This window comes from Nestor notabilis, unplaced genomic scaffold, assembly GCF_000696875.1.
Source record: "Nestor notabilis isolate BGI_N333 unplaced genomic scaffold, ASM69687v1 scaffold29584, whole genome shotgun sequence".
Lineage (NCBI taxonomy): Eukaryota > Metazoa > Chordata > Aves > Psittaciformes > Psittacidae > Nestor > Nestor notabilis.
Window position 1 is genome coordinate 30,399 of NW_009926466.1, and position 13,189 is coordinate 43,587.

At 39.7% G+C, this 13,189-nt stretch overlaps 1 protein-coding gene across 1 annotated transcript in view; it reads right to left on the minus strand.

The window, feature by feature from the left end:
- Positions 1-13,189, minus strand: part of PPIL2 (peptidylprolyl isomerase (cyclophilin)-like 2) — a gene marked incomplete at its 5' end in the record, with an annotated part of 70,454 nt that overhangs the window by 26,115 nt on the left and 31,150 nt on the right. Inside the window, 2 exons of the mRNA XM_010013546.1 lie at positions 11,349-11,455; positions 12,667-12,742. Of these exons, the coding sequence (XP_010011848.1) occupies positions 11,349-11,455; positions 12,667-12,742 (183 nt within the window). The remainder of the gene's footprint in view (positions 1-11,348; positions 11,456-12,666; positions 12,743-13,189) is intronic.

Consider the following 13,189-nt stretch of genomic DNA (forward strand, 5'->3'; position numbering starts at 1 on the left):
GCCTGATTACAATCATTCAAGGATGAAATAATCTCTATATTTTTAAAAGCAGAGCCATGTAAGTGTTCATCCAGAACCCCACAGACCTTCAATTTTCTCATCTGAAACACAACCATTCTCAGTCCTCTTTTATTTACACCGAGATGTCTCTTATTATCCAAACAAACTCTACGTGCCACTATAAATTCTTTATAATGACTCCTTCTTACTTGTTCTACACAGATACAGATGGCAGCTGTCAGCTAGGCCATAAATGGAAAAATAATCAAACTCTAATGCAATCTTACACCAGCTATTATGTCAGATTTCCTATATATTTCGTTACTGAATTAAAATGGCAATGGTACCATAATGGGTTTATGGTAGATACCACTGGGAAATGTATTCTGGTAGCATCCTGAACGTAACTTGTAAGTAAGCATACTCCATAAAAATTCTTTCAGACAATAGGAGGTTTTCCCATAGTTTCAATGTTCACATCAAATTTGAAATTTTTCCTGGAATTTGACATAAATGCTTGAAAATAATCTTTGTACATAAACTTTCAAGTAAAATTCAACCCCTGAAGAATCATTTGTGAGCATATGCTTTCTTTATAAGACAATATCGTAAGAGTCTTGATCCTAAAGTAGTGCTATTAGTTATCACTCATGAAAAGTGTCAGTAAGGATAAAAATAAGCTTAAAAAAATTCTTTATGAATCAGAAATGGAATCAGCAGCTTTTAGCCAGAGGCACTTTATCTCATGAGAACCAAGAACTCTTTGGAGAGAGAGACACAGTTAATAAGTTCTCTAAGGGGAATACAGCAACCTGTAATTAATTTTTTAAGAAAAATGAAGTCAGGCAAAAGACTGAGGCCCCTGGGAATACACACACACTCCAATCTGTCTTCAGCTGGTACAAAGCTGACAACCCAATACAGATTTCCTATTTATTTTCAAAACAAGATTTGTAAAATATACATCAAAAAACCTGGCTCTGGTAATGTATTTTTTATGCAGGACCTATGCTCACCCTTCTCTCTTAATGGATTATTATACCTTTTCCCCAAAACAGGCTTTTCAAATGCAACTGCATAAATATTTAGCATACATGCAATAAGCATTTCACTATAAGGTTTTCTTTAAATAATTGCCACCAAATTGGTTCCCATGGTCACCTCATGCATCATACAGATACGTTTGGCAGGTAAACAGTTCCTTAGCAACATTACCATTACCTTTCATGGTGCTTTTAGTAGACACAAATAAAAAGGTTTGATTCAATCAGTAATAAACCCCAGTTTCAGTCATGCAGTTGATCTAGAATATCTGGCTCAGATTATCTGATTTATTCAAAGCAGTTAATGTTCTTGCCACTTGTCTCACACTGCCAAGCATATTTCAGGGACTTTTTCAAGCAGTATGCTGCCCAAAGCAGGAGAAAAAAGCTTGAGGTTTGTAGGGAAGGTGTAGAACCTCTGTAATGAATGTACGTTCTGCATTGACCATACAAACAAGACCAGTCTTTGAAGTCTTTGTTCCAACTACAAAGACTGATGAGAAATATATATAAACAAACCTGACTGTATTATGTAAGATCTTATGGAAGATGTCAGACTTGCTGTCTTGGAATGCAACACTGTCTACTTCTTCAGAAAGTAGACTCCATACCACTTGCCTCACACCATTTCTGAAGGAGGAGGGGATGGTGAAGGCACCTGGAAATACAGAAGTGCAGGAGGCAACACTGGTTTCTTGTTGCCTTATTATTGACAATGGGCTCCAGGCTGTTTTTTTACTTCTGGCTGTTCTTTTCTCAAATTGTTCTCAACAGCAGCAGCAAACAGTAAGCAGGAAATGATTTAAATCATTTTAAACTGCTGACTGACTTAAACATATATGTAAGGAAATCAAGGGAACAATGCCACCTTAACTTGTTAACCTGTTGATCCAAAAGCCACCGACAGAAAAAAGGTTATTTTTTAAATCTACTGCAATATATTCTCAGAAAGATGCAGTGATAGTCCTAGGAAGTCAAATCAAAAAGTTGTGGAAGGCTTTTCTCTCCAAAGAATGTGGTAGGACAGCCCTGAGAAATCCTGCTTTTCTTTGGTGAAGTTGGGACTATGTAAGTTAACACTCTGTCTCTGTATGACATCCTTCAACTTAAAGATATTTCTCTCTCCAAATGACAAACAGCAAGAAGAAGAAAAAAACCTTATGTATACCAAAAATGAGTCTCCTGCTCCAACTATGCTCCCTATTTGTAGATGCCAGATAACTGTCTTTCAGCTGTTGAAAATTCACACCCAAGACAAGTGGTAAAATTTTAATAAACGGTTTGAGAGGAATCCAGAAGAATACTTATCTCAGAAGATGACACAAACACTTCGCTTTGCTCACAAAAATGTACATTTAATGGGGCAACAGCCCAACAGTTTTCTAATTATGTTTAAGCCTCCATTCAGGTAACACACTTAGTAACTTTACATGGAAATACCAGCACTCCACCAGTTACTAGGCCCAGACTAATTTTAGAATTCAAGAGAGATCGCTGCACGGATACTGGGAAAACACTGAAGAAAGGAATATACAATTTAGAAGACTAAAGAAAAACAGAAAAAAAACCCTGACTCCTTCCTATAAAATTTTAGGAGAAATGTAGATTTTATCTTGTTCCACATTCAAGCATTAACTGAGCCAATTTTAGTTTCCTTTTTGCCATCAAATGTGGCTCCAAAACAGGCAAAATTCATCTCTCTTGCTGCATCCTGAGAACTGAGGGGTAAGATTAACCAAGCCAGGTCACTATCAGACTTCTCAGTTTGCAGCTCTCCTTTCTCATGTTAAAATAGGCCATTATATTTGTAAAAGTTACCTTAACTCAGAATTTGTATTGGGCAGTTGAAAAGCCAACCAGAAATAGATTAAAAACCTGCAGCACTCCTGTTGCCAAGGTACGAGAGATGGGAAAAGAAGAGTTCTGAGTCGTTGCCATGACTGCAAGGAAGAAGGGTTTACTATGTGAAGAGCTAATCATTTCAAAATGCTCTATCCCTTGAGGTTGTGCATGAACCTTGAAGAGAAATTTCACACTAAGCATTCAGAAGCTGTCATTCGCACATCTGTATAATTTCCTTGTGCTAATTCCACTTCCCTTTTATTTCTTTTTGCTCTCTAAATTGGATGATCCATAGTAGTTGCACTAAACTACAGAGCCTTGATATATGCTCATTAACCCCATGTTTCAAAGCAGAAATAATGTGAAATAATGAAAAGCTTGTTCCTCACAAATTGAAATTACATTATACAGCCTTCATCTTATCACACAAATGCCAGAATCCTGCTACTAAGAGGCATGAACTAGTGATGAAAATTTCTAAAGCTTCAAACGAAGCCTGCAGGCTTTTTAACACAGCTCTACTTTAAAATGCAAGGGGGATTTTGTTTTGCTTTAGTCCATTTATGTACCTTTTTCTCTTTTTTACATAGAGCAATTTCACTCCTGTAATTGTTCATTCTAGCAAGCCTTCTAATGCTTGAGCACATAAAGAAGTGATGTGGTAAGGTTTAAACTCATCCCTTTCAATCTGCAATCCTTGCAGCCTATCCATCCCACAGGAAAGAACTCACTCTAATAGAAGCTTGGCTTTATTTAGGGCTTACTGAGAGACAATTGTAATGGAGCAGCTTCTGGAGTCACCATCTACCAGGTGCAAATGTCTGTTCCCTCCACTAAATCGCGGAAAGAAATTGGACATGTAAGTGTTTCCTGTGTGTTTCAATGCATAGTACTGTACTGGAAGGCAATTTAAGTGACTCTACTTCACTTTGCACCACTGGACTAGGAGCATGCTCCATTTGTTTCAGAGCAAGAGGGACAAGAAAACCCAGAAGTCCACAAAGCCCACTGCAAAAGCACAGGGAGAGTTTCACTGCAGGAAGCCCATGACATTTCCTGCAGGAGAAGCGTTTACTGTAGACCCAAACATCACCCCCTGCCAGCTCCACTTTCCTGATAACAGCTCCCCTACATGCGAGAGGGGTTGAGCTGGTGACAGGTTATGGTGGCAAATAGCAGCTGCCTATAATGGTTCAGTTCAAACAAGACATAGTTCATGTAAGAGACACCATTCTCAATCTGGTCATACAGTGAGCAAACACGTTCAGGTCAATTTGCGATCTACAATCAGAAGAGCACAGTTCCAGTGAGTGAGCACTGTGAGAGATGAAAGTGTTAGGGCATCGTGGGGTAAAACACTTGGCCAGACTCTTACTATTAAAGAAGAATCAGAACAAGCAAACTATGCCTCGGGTAATAGGTTGCTGACTTGATAGTAACATTTGCCTATTTTGCTACCTCAAAGCCTCAGAAATTTGCTTAGCACAAAGAGTAGAATTACTGCAATCTTATTATACAGAAACCCACTATAATTTAATTAGCTATTTAGCAAAGATTCCAGCAGATAGCTAAATTTCACTTTTCAAAGACACTTCTTCCACAGTACTGACATTAATGATGCTACCAAAAACTTTTTCAAAGTCTAAGCAAGATGCTCAGCTTCGACAAGATGCCAACAAAAAAATGACATACTCCAGTTTTATTTTTCACTTTTCTGAAAGTACAGGGACAATCAATCAGCTTAGCTGAGCACAACTCAAGTTAAACAAGGCATTTAATTCACTCATCTAATTTGTCAATGTTAACTACTAGCTCTCCAGAGGCAAAGTCATCATTCCCAGCCACAGTAACCGCTTTTCCTCTAACTTTTATTTATTGCAGTGGTAAAAATGAAAACAATCCTCTCCCCAGCCTCAAATTTGTCAGTCACACAAAGGCTGAGGAGCTTGTCAGACAGTGTGGTGCAGGGCTGGGTGCTGATGAGGATGGAGCTGGCAAGCACGACACAGCACTGGTAGGTATAGTCTAAATGAGGATGCAACTTTAATTGCTTGAGCAGACTCCAATAGCTGTAAAACTTGGGAGTATTGCAGGTCCCACGGCAGGCTCTGGAATTTTGTCAGTCTGCAACTGACTGCACATAAATTCCACGTTTTTAGAAGATGCAACCTGTAACTGCTTCCATGCTAGACAGTGAAGCTCTGGTAACTGTCAGCCTCCCAAGGTCACCGCGCTCATCAGAGGAGCCAAGGTACAAACAAGAAACATGTCAGAGAAAGATGAAGAGCAGCAGCTGTGTAACTCCAAACCACCCGCCTCATCCTCGGGTCCGGGATCACTAAGTGGCAGACACAGCTGGTATGGGATGCCTGCACCGTCAAACGTCAAAAGCCAAGCAACACAATCCAGGAACAATTGATTCTCTCCCTGATCCAGCTTGTCAGAGGGCCTGGAAGTGGTAGAAAGGTCCAAATGTGCAAAACGCCTTCCCACTGATTATCCAACACCAAAGGCTGCCAGGAGACCATGCAGAGACAGCCAAGGGCCGCAAGCCCCATGGTGCAGGGATGGGTTCACAGGGAGGTGGCTGAGCACCTTCATCAACCCCATGTTGAATGTCCCATTCAGGCACAGGCAAGGGGGGACATCAGGGACTCCCACTGCCCCCTCCACTGCTGCAAGACACTGAAAAGCACAACAGCTTTTGCCTTACTCAGCTCATGAGTCTTCTCACTTTTTCTCTTCCAAATCTCTCCCCCATCCCTCCATGGGGGGAAGGAGCAAGTGGCTGGGTGGTGCTTAGCTGTCCCCAAAGTTAAAAATATAGTATTATCTTCTAGTCACTTAAGAACAACCTAGACGTGACCTGTTAATCAATATGGCTGTGCAGAACCATTCTACTCCCAACCACAAAGAAGAGCAATAGATCTGTCTACCATTGCAGCACTATGAGGAAAAAACCCACACCAACATCCTCTCTTAACAAACATTTTCATCCAGCTGTTCCCTTCCTGAAAAAGGGCAGTTTTGTTTGTTTGGTTGGTTGATTTTAGTTTCTGTTGATGAGAACTTTCAAAGTTGCAAGTTGCAGCTCTGTCTACAATGACCTATTTTGATGAAAAAATATGAAACAAGCTATTTACAACCATGCCAAGACTACTGTACTTCATCCCTACAACTATATTACTGAGTGAACAGGCACTGTTAAATGTCAGCTAGTTATCTGCCAGACAGTGCCTCAATGACACTGACAGAAAGTGGCAGAATGAATGCTGAAATCAGAGAGAAAATTAGAGATTTAGGAAGACCAGGGAACCTTGTCATGCCAGGAGGTCAAAGGATATATTTTCAGCAACTCACTTCTATCCCACTGGAAATGGATAAGAAGTTTACGGGCTTCTGATCTTCAGAACAGTCCCTCACACAAAAGGAGAGATGATTTCAAAGAACAGGGGCTGGATTACACATTTATAGATCACAGGCATATTTAAGAGGTCAGAGGGCCTCAAAAGATTAAAACATCAGTGTTAGTAAAATAATGGCTTCTTCAGATAGTTATGCCAAGACATCATCATTAAGCAAAGTTTGCCAGGTCCTAAAACCTCAAAAAGCATTTGTGGAGTGCTGGATGGAGCTTTGAAATCCATCTCACATTCTTCTTTGTTATGCCAACTTGCCCTTAAACCTTAAAGTATTAAACCTAAGAGAGAGGCAAATTGACAAAAACTGCTGCAGCAGTTACAGATTAGTATTTGATTACTACTATTGGCATGTGCTTAACCACCAGATCCCTACCCCAGAGTGACCACTCATATGAAAAATCACAAAGGAGAAAAGGGTGACCAAACTACCTGTTCATCATTTTGACAGAATCTTCTGGAGCTGTTAAATTTATTTTTATACATATTTCCATGGCACAATCAAACTAAAAAAGTACTCAGAAAGTACAAGCACTAAACAAGAAAGCCTCGAAGCAACCTAGAGGCAAAGGCAGGAATTTTTATTCCCTTTCACAGGTGCAGAGACCAGGAGTCTGCTACTCTGTCTAGTCTCCTGCAGGGCTGCTGAATCCAACAGGCAGCCTGGGTTATTTGCATAGCTGCGCTCCAGCAGTCGGGCATCCATGATACATGTTATTGCCTGGGAATTCAAAATTATGCCCATATTTATTGCTCATTGTGAAATGAAAACCGGGATGCCACTGACTTTAAACAACCTCTACAACCAAATGACAAAAGCCATACCATGGAGCAAGTCTGTGGCAAAGAATTCAGGGGTTACCTGCTCCTAGTTCTCCACTCCATCCATTACACCATACTGCTTTTCTACTTCCACATCCAAGTCAATCTGACATATGGCACAGGGTAAAGTCTCCACCCGGCCTTAGGAGGCTGCTCCACCACCTACAAGGCATAACTGCATTGCTATAGTGACCAATACAGCAGAATACACACAGATGATACAGATAATTGTTCCCAGCAACATCCTGATTAAAGTAACTTGAGAAGCCTAGGAAAATCACAGTAAATAAAATGCAAGAACTCCAGTGACGTTAATTGCCTTTCATCAGTTACTTCTTCATAATTCACTTGTTTGGCGATGCGTAAGACTAGAGCTGAAAGAATAACACTTGTTGGATGCTGTTAAATCTCCTGTACTTGCCAACACCACTTCTGGCAAGCAAAATTTTTGTAAATTTGTTTCCAATTAGTGTATACAACAAATGTTGCTTATGCCCAGCTGAACTCAGCTTCCTGGAAAACATCCCTAACAAATGGCCATCTCATTAGTCCCCATCAGGAGGAACATACTGTATCTGAGTAAGAAGATAGGGAGAAAACCAAATGGCAGCAAAGAGCACTAGGCACACTGCTATGATGCAAAGAGAGAACAGTAGTGTACCTTTGCTCATTTGAGGCACAAATTCAAAAAGGTGGAAAAAAATCCAGCTTATCTTCCAAAGTCTTTTTATTGCCTTTTTTCAGGTCAATGATTTAAACCACACATCATCTTTCTGGAACCTAAGTGAAGTTTTTTGATGCTCTGAACAAGTGATTTTAAGCACAGAAAATATCTGGATTCTCACCCTATTTCATGCTCTCTTTCTGAATCCTGTCACCAAGTAACTGATGACTTCAATCATACTGCAGCACTGATTTCCTCCCCTGGATCAATACAAAACACTTTTTGATTAGGTTTTTGGTGCTAGGAAGAATCTCATCACTATCAGTTTTACTGATTGGCACCATAAAGTATATGAAGATCCCTAGAGTTATTTTTAAACAAAAGTTTCCATGTGCACATATGGACCAAACTCCAAACAATCCATACTGCCAGATAGCTCACAAAAAACAGGGGAAGGAAAGAACAGGAGCCAGAAGAGCTGTGAAGGGAGAGGCTCAAGGCAGGTACTGAAGACAGAGACACTGGGCAGACTTCAGAAGCAGTGCAGGCTGCTGAGAGCACAACAGCAAGAACATTTTGCTTAAATACAGACCATAGGCATGAAAATACAATTGAAGACTCAGTAGACATACACTCTAAGACAGCAAGTATGTCACTTGCTGTTATCTGTTTTCAGCAAGGAGACTTCAATTCAAAGTGTATATTGAAATCTAACCTGTAGACTATTTTAAAATGTAATTTGAATGTTGCAAGTCCTACCTCCAGACACAGGCATTCACTTGTCACATTTATATAGCAACTTCACCCTCAATCTTCCTAAAGCATATGACAATCATGTATTTCCAGTACTGTGCAAATACAACCATGGCTTCCATAATAACCAGAGCACAGGATATCACTCAGCAATTAGAAGCAGGAGCCTGTGGTCAGGTCAAGACACCAACCAGGCAGGCAGCATTCAGTCTTTAAAAAGAGAAGCTAAGCACCACTGTAATATAGCTTACATATTGCTCCTGCAGTTGCACTACTTGAGAGAGTATATGTATGAATTCTCCAAATCACCTGTATTTCATCTGAATTCAAATAGCAGTGACAACCTAATAATGCTATTGGCTGTCTTGTTCACTTAAGTAGCACTGATCCATGTGTTGAATCCAGAGGTCCCAAATTTGCTGGTGATCTGAATGTGTATCAGTACATTGCTTTGGGCTGAAATTTGTTTCTCCATTTCTTTCTGAAAAGTCAGGGTACTACCCATCCTAACTGCATGAAAAATCACAAAGGCTGAAAACCATCAAAACAGGTATCAAAAAGCCTGTGCAACGTTAATTTGGGTAAGCCATATGATGTAGTCCAATTCCTCCTGATTGCATTCAAGGATCTTAACCCACATTATACGCTTTTTCAGGAAAACCAAATCCTGTGTATAAACCATTCCACCACACAGTTCTAAATAGCTCCCAGAACTGGTTCAGCTTGTGCACTGAATAAGCCAGGAGAGCTAACAAAAAAATCAGCATATGATTAATTAAGACTATTACCATGCATATTCATAAGCAGGGTGAACTGGATGCATTTAGAAAAGCTTGATTTTGGCATTTCCCCATTTTCTGTCTTTGCAATCTCAGTAGATCCACTGTGACCTATATGTATGTTATATGTTTGTAAGATATTTTCTCTGTCTGCACTGAGCTGCCTTATGTGCCTAACCTCAGTGTGATTCAGGAAAACCAAAGTTAGAAGCACAAACTCCTTATATAGTAAAGGGAGAAAAACAGGCGCCTCCTGGAAGAACTGATTTAATAGACCTAGGATGATGACCTAAAGTGGATGTTGTGAAAACCTCCTTAAAGCAGCAAGTTTTTCCTACTTATTCTAAATATATATCTTTTCCTCTCTGCAGTGCCAAAGGTCTGCTTAATTCACATAGATTTAATCGACACAAAGAAATGAACAGATGGCTAAAGGCTAGTGTTCAAGCAGGTCTGGTTGTGTAAAACAGTGCACGCTTCCAATGTGTGCATGAGGAAGCAGTGTGTGTGAAAGGGAGATGAACAGGAATTCATCTGGAAACAAGGAAACACGATGGATATCATACAGGAAGTTTATAATGAGTAATTGAGACTGGGTCCTCAGGACTGAGTGACACTGGTCACACATGTGGCCAAAAAGCCCCATGCTGATAAGAATAGCTGCAGTCAGCCTGCATTAGCCAGGAGCCAGTTTGAGAACATATGGCATAACAAATGATTCAATGCAATCTGCTCATTCTGCTGCTTCCCCCAAATATTGCTGTACTCACATCCTCTGCTTTTTGCCTTATTACATAGTGTTACTATTTAAGATCATGGAAAACACCTGTAGGGATGACGGGGATCTACAGAATTACTAGCATGACAGGCTGCTGTGGAGATTCTCTTATTGTTTCCACAGATCATCTTGAGATGCTCACACAGTTCTTGTTCCTTACTTGTGTGACAGAAAGGAAGAGAAGGGAAAGCTAGCACGCGTGTCCTGTTTACTCCTTTTTCCCAATCCCCAGACAAAAAAAGATGCATTCTCCCAGTGCATCTCGGGATTTCACACCAGGCACCCCAGCTCCCAGCCAGCACCACTGTCCTTAAATTCTGTAAGGGTCACAACAAGCAGAAGTTTTACCATTTAAATTCCTATTCATATCCTTCAACTTCCTTAAACATCTACCTTCAGGCCTATAATAAAAATCTCAGTAAACAACGGAAGATTTGAGCTTTTTACATTGAAAACTTTTTTTCCTTTTATAGCTGTGGTTGTACAAACACATAAACAAGCACATGACCAAGCAGTGATGTCTGAGACATCACTGTCGCCACAACTTATCCGTCTACCCTAAGCCTTGCCATATTTATTATTTTAAGAGCCATAGATTTCCTCCAGAATCAGACTGTACTGACAGTAAAAAACTGTAGTCCATTGTTTTTTGAAATAAATGTCTACCTCTTAATGGCAAAGGGAAGATGTTTGAGAACTCGAACCTTAGAAACTCAAACAGCAGGAAATAAAAACCATATTGTAAGGTTTTCACATAGGTTTGTTCTATAAGCTCAAGATTCAGAAGCAAATTAATAACCATTTCTTGAGTTCTTAACTACAAGTACTCAGGCTGACAGTCTGCTCTCAGTTTCACTGAGGTTCTTTTCCTGGTTCTGCCAAGTAACCTGCTGTGTGACCTTGGGTTCTTCTCTCTTCCCTGTGCTCTTCCTTCTTTTTTTATCTCTACCTTCCTTGTCACTGTTTGGGCCACTATTAGAGCTTTGAAGCTCTAAAGATGTACCTTGACACGCTGTAAGTAGTCCACTAAAATGTATGAGACTACTCACAGAGAACATTTACACATATAGTAGGATAATACATAAAATAATATATATACCTTTATAATTTATATTGTAAACCAACTAAAAGCTAGTTATTTATCTGTATGTATTGTAACTACAAACTATTCCTTTCTTTTGACATTTCCATTGCCAGCTCCTATTCTGTCTGTTATCTAGAGAGATTCATTTTATGGGCACACAGTACCATATCACAGTGCAGCTCCAAGTTCAGGTCTCCCTTATTAGTGTGAAGTCGCACATAGCCCTTCTTCTTCACATATGTGTATCTCACAACATCTTCTTCAATAGCAGCTGTATTAAAGCAAAAGACAATAATTAGCTCTCTGGAAGCTTACTCACTGATCTTTAGAAATAATCAGAAAACAAACTGCTAGACTCTACTCTCTGACCTCTTCCCCTGCAGTACTGGGTCTTCAGACAATGTACTCTGCAATTCATCTATGATAACCTCACATTAATCTCTGTGCAAAACACTTTCCATTACATAAAACCACCAACTCCTCAAGAGACAACAATATAATCTATATTTTTAAGTCACAGAAGCATTCAATATTACAAACTGTAATTTTCAAGTAATGTCTACCAACCACCAACGTTACTTTGAGACCAAATTGTTTCTTGTCAAACTTGGAAGCCAAGCAGGTAGTCATCTGTCAACCACAAATTGCTGACATATGAGGACCTACCCAGTCCTGAAAACAAATGATGCTGTTACTGGAAACATTACTGGAAAGTCAAACCAAAGGATCAATCTACGATGTTTCCACTTCCATTCTGTCAAATGTCCAGTTAGCCAGATATTTTCAACACTCAAAAATCACCTGCAGATCACTGTAATCCACCAAGTAGAGGAACTGAACTTGGTGAATGAAGCTTTAGCAATGTGTTCAATCTTTGCCCAAGTGTGTGACATACTTCTAAATTTTAGTGCCAAAAGCCAGACCTTTCTCATCAACTGCGAATACTAATCACTCAGCTATTTAATCAATATTCAAATTAAATAAATTCTACATATTTGTATTTAAGCTGGAGAATGAACAAAAAACTTTATTGTACTGAAATGCATTTTTGTGTAACCTTGAAAAGCAATTAATCAAAAGTTAACACCACGAAATTTGCTGTCATTCTAACCAATACCAGGTTCTACCAAATAGGTGGGCAAGATTTTGTGTGCTATTTGAGGAGAGACTACACTTCATTCCTAACTTACGTAAGTGGATATCCCTTTTTGTGGTTCCCAGGCATAGAAAAGACCTCATTAATTTCAGTTCAACGTAAGTAACTGCCATTCAAAGCCAAAGCTAATTCATAATTGCTCCATTATTTTCAAAATGAGCTCAGTGGAAAGTAAGGATATATCTGCTCAGGGAATACATTTCCACAGCATCAGCACTGACCAATTATCAATGCATTCCTTCAGTCCTCATAACTGTATGTGTGCTAGGGAGCACACTTTAAAACTGGAAGTAAATAAACAGCTTGTATCTAGGTAGTTCTGGTACCTGCTTCGTGTGTAGTTTCAGGCACCATTGCAGTGGAGGTGAAGGAAGCACTTACTGCTCCAGTGGAATAGTGAGCCTGTTTGCACAGGAAAAAGCAAGAGAAGAAGACATTAGATCATAAAATTTATCTATTAAAGATACTACATAAGCACTAGAAACACACAAATGTTACTCTTCTGAAGGCAGACTTTCCGCTCTAGTTCCTATAGAAAGAAGCAAATGCATGATGCAATGATAATTCTCCATCTGTTGCCCATAACATTTGCTCTGATAAAACTAGTTAAGGCTTTCCATGCATGAGCTGAAGGGGCTTATTGCTTATTCCATTATGAGTATGTATTTATATGTCCACAGGTGGAGATTGCAGGGAGTACTGCTGGCAAGACATCTGTAAAATTCTCCAATGTTGCTGAATAAGTGGAAGGAAAACCCAGCAAACCACAGAGATACTGGGGAGAAAAGCGAACCATCCCTATCCCACACATGGCCCTTCTGCGTGCAGAGGCATTATCCCATTGCTCCC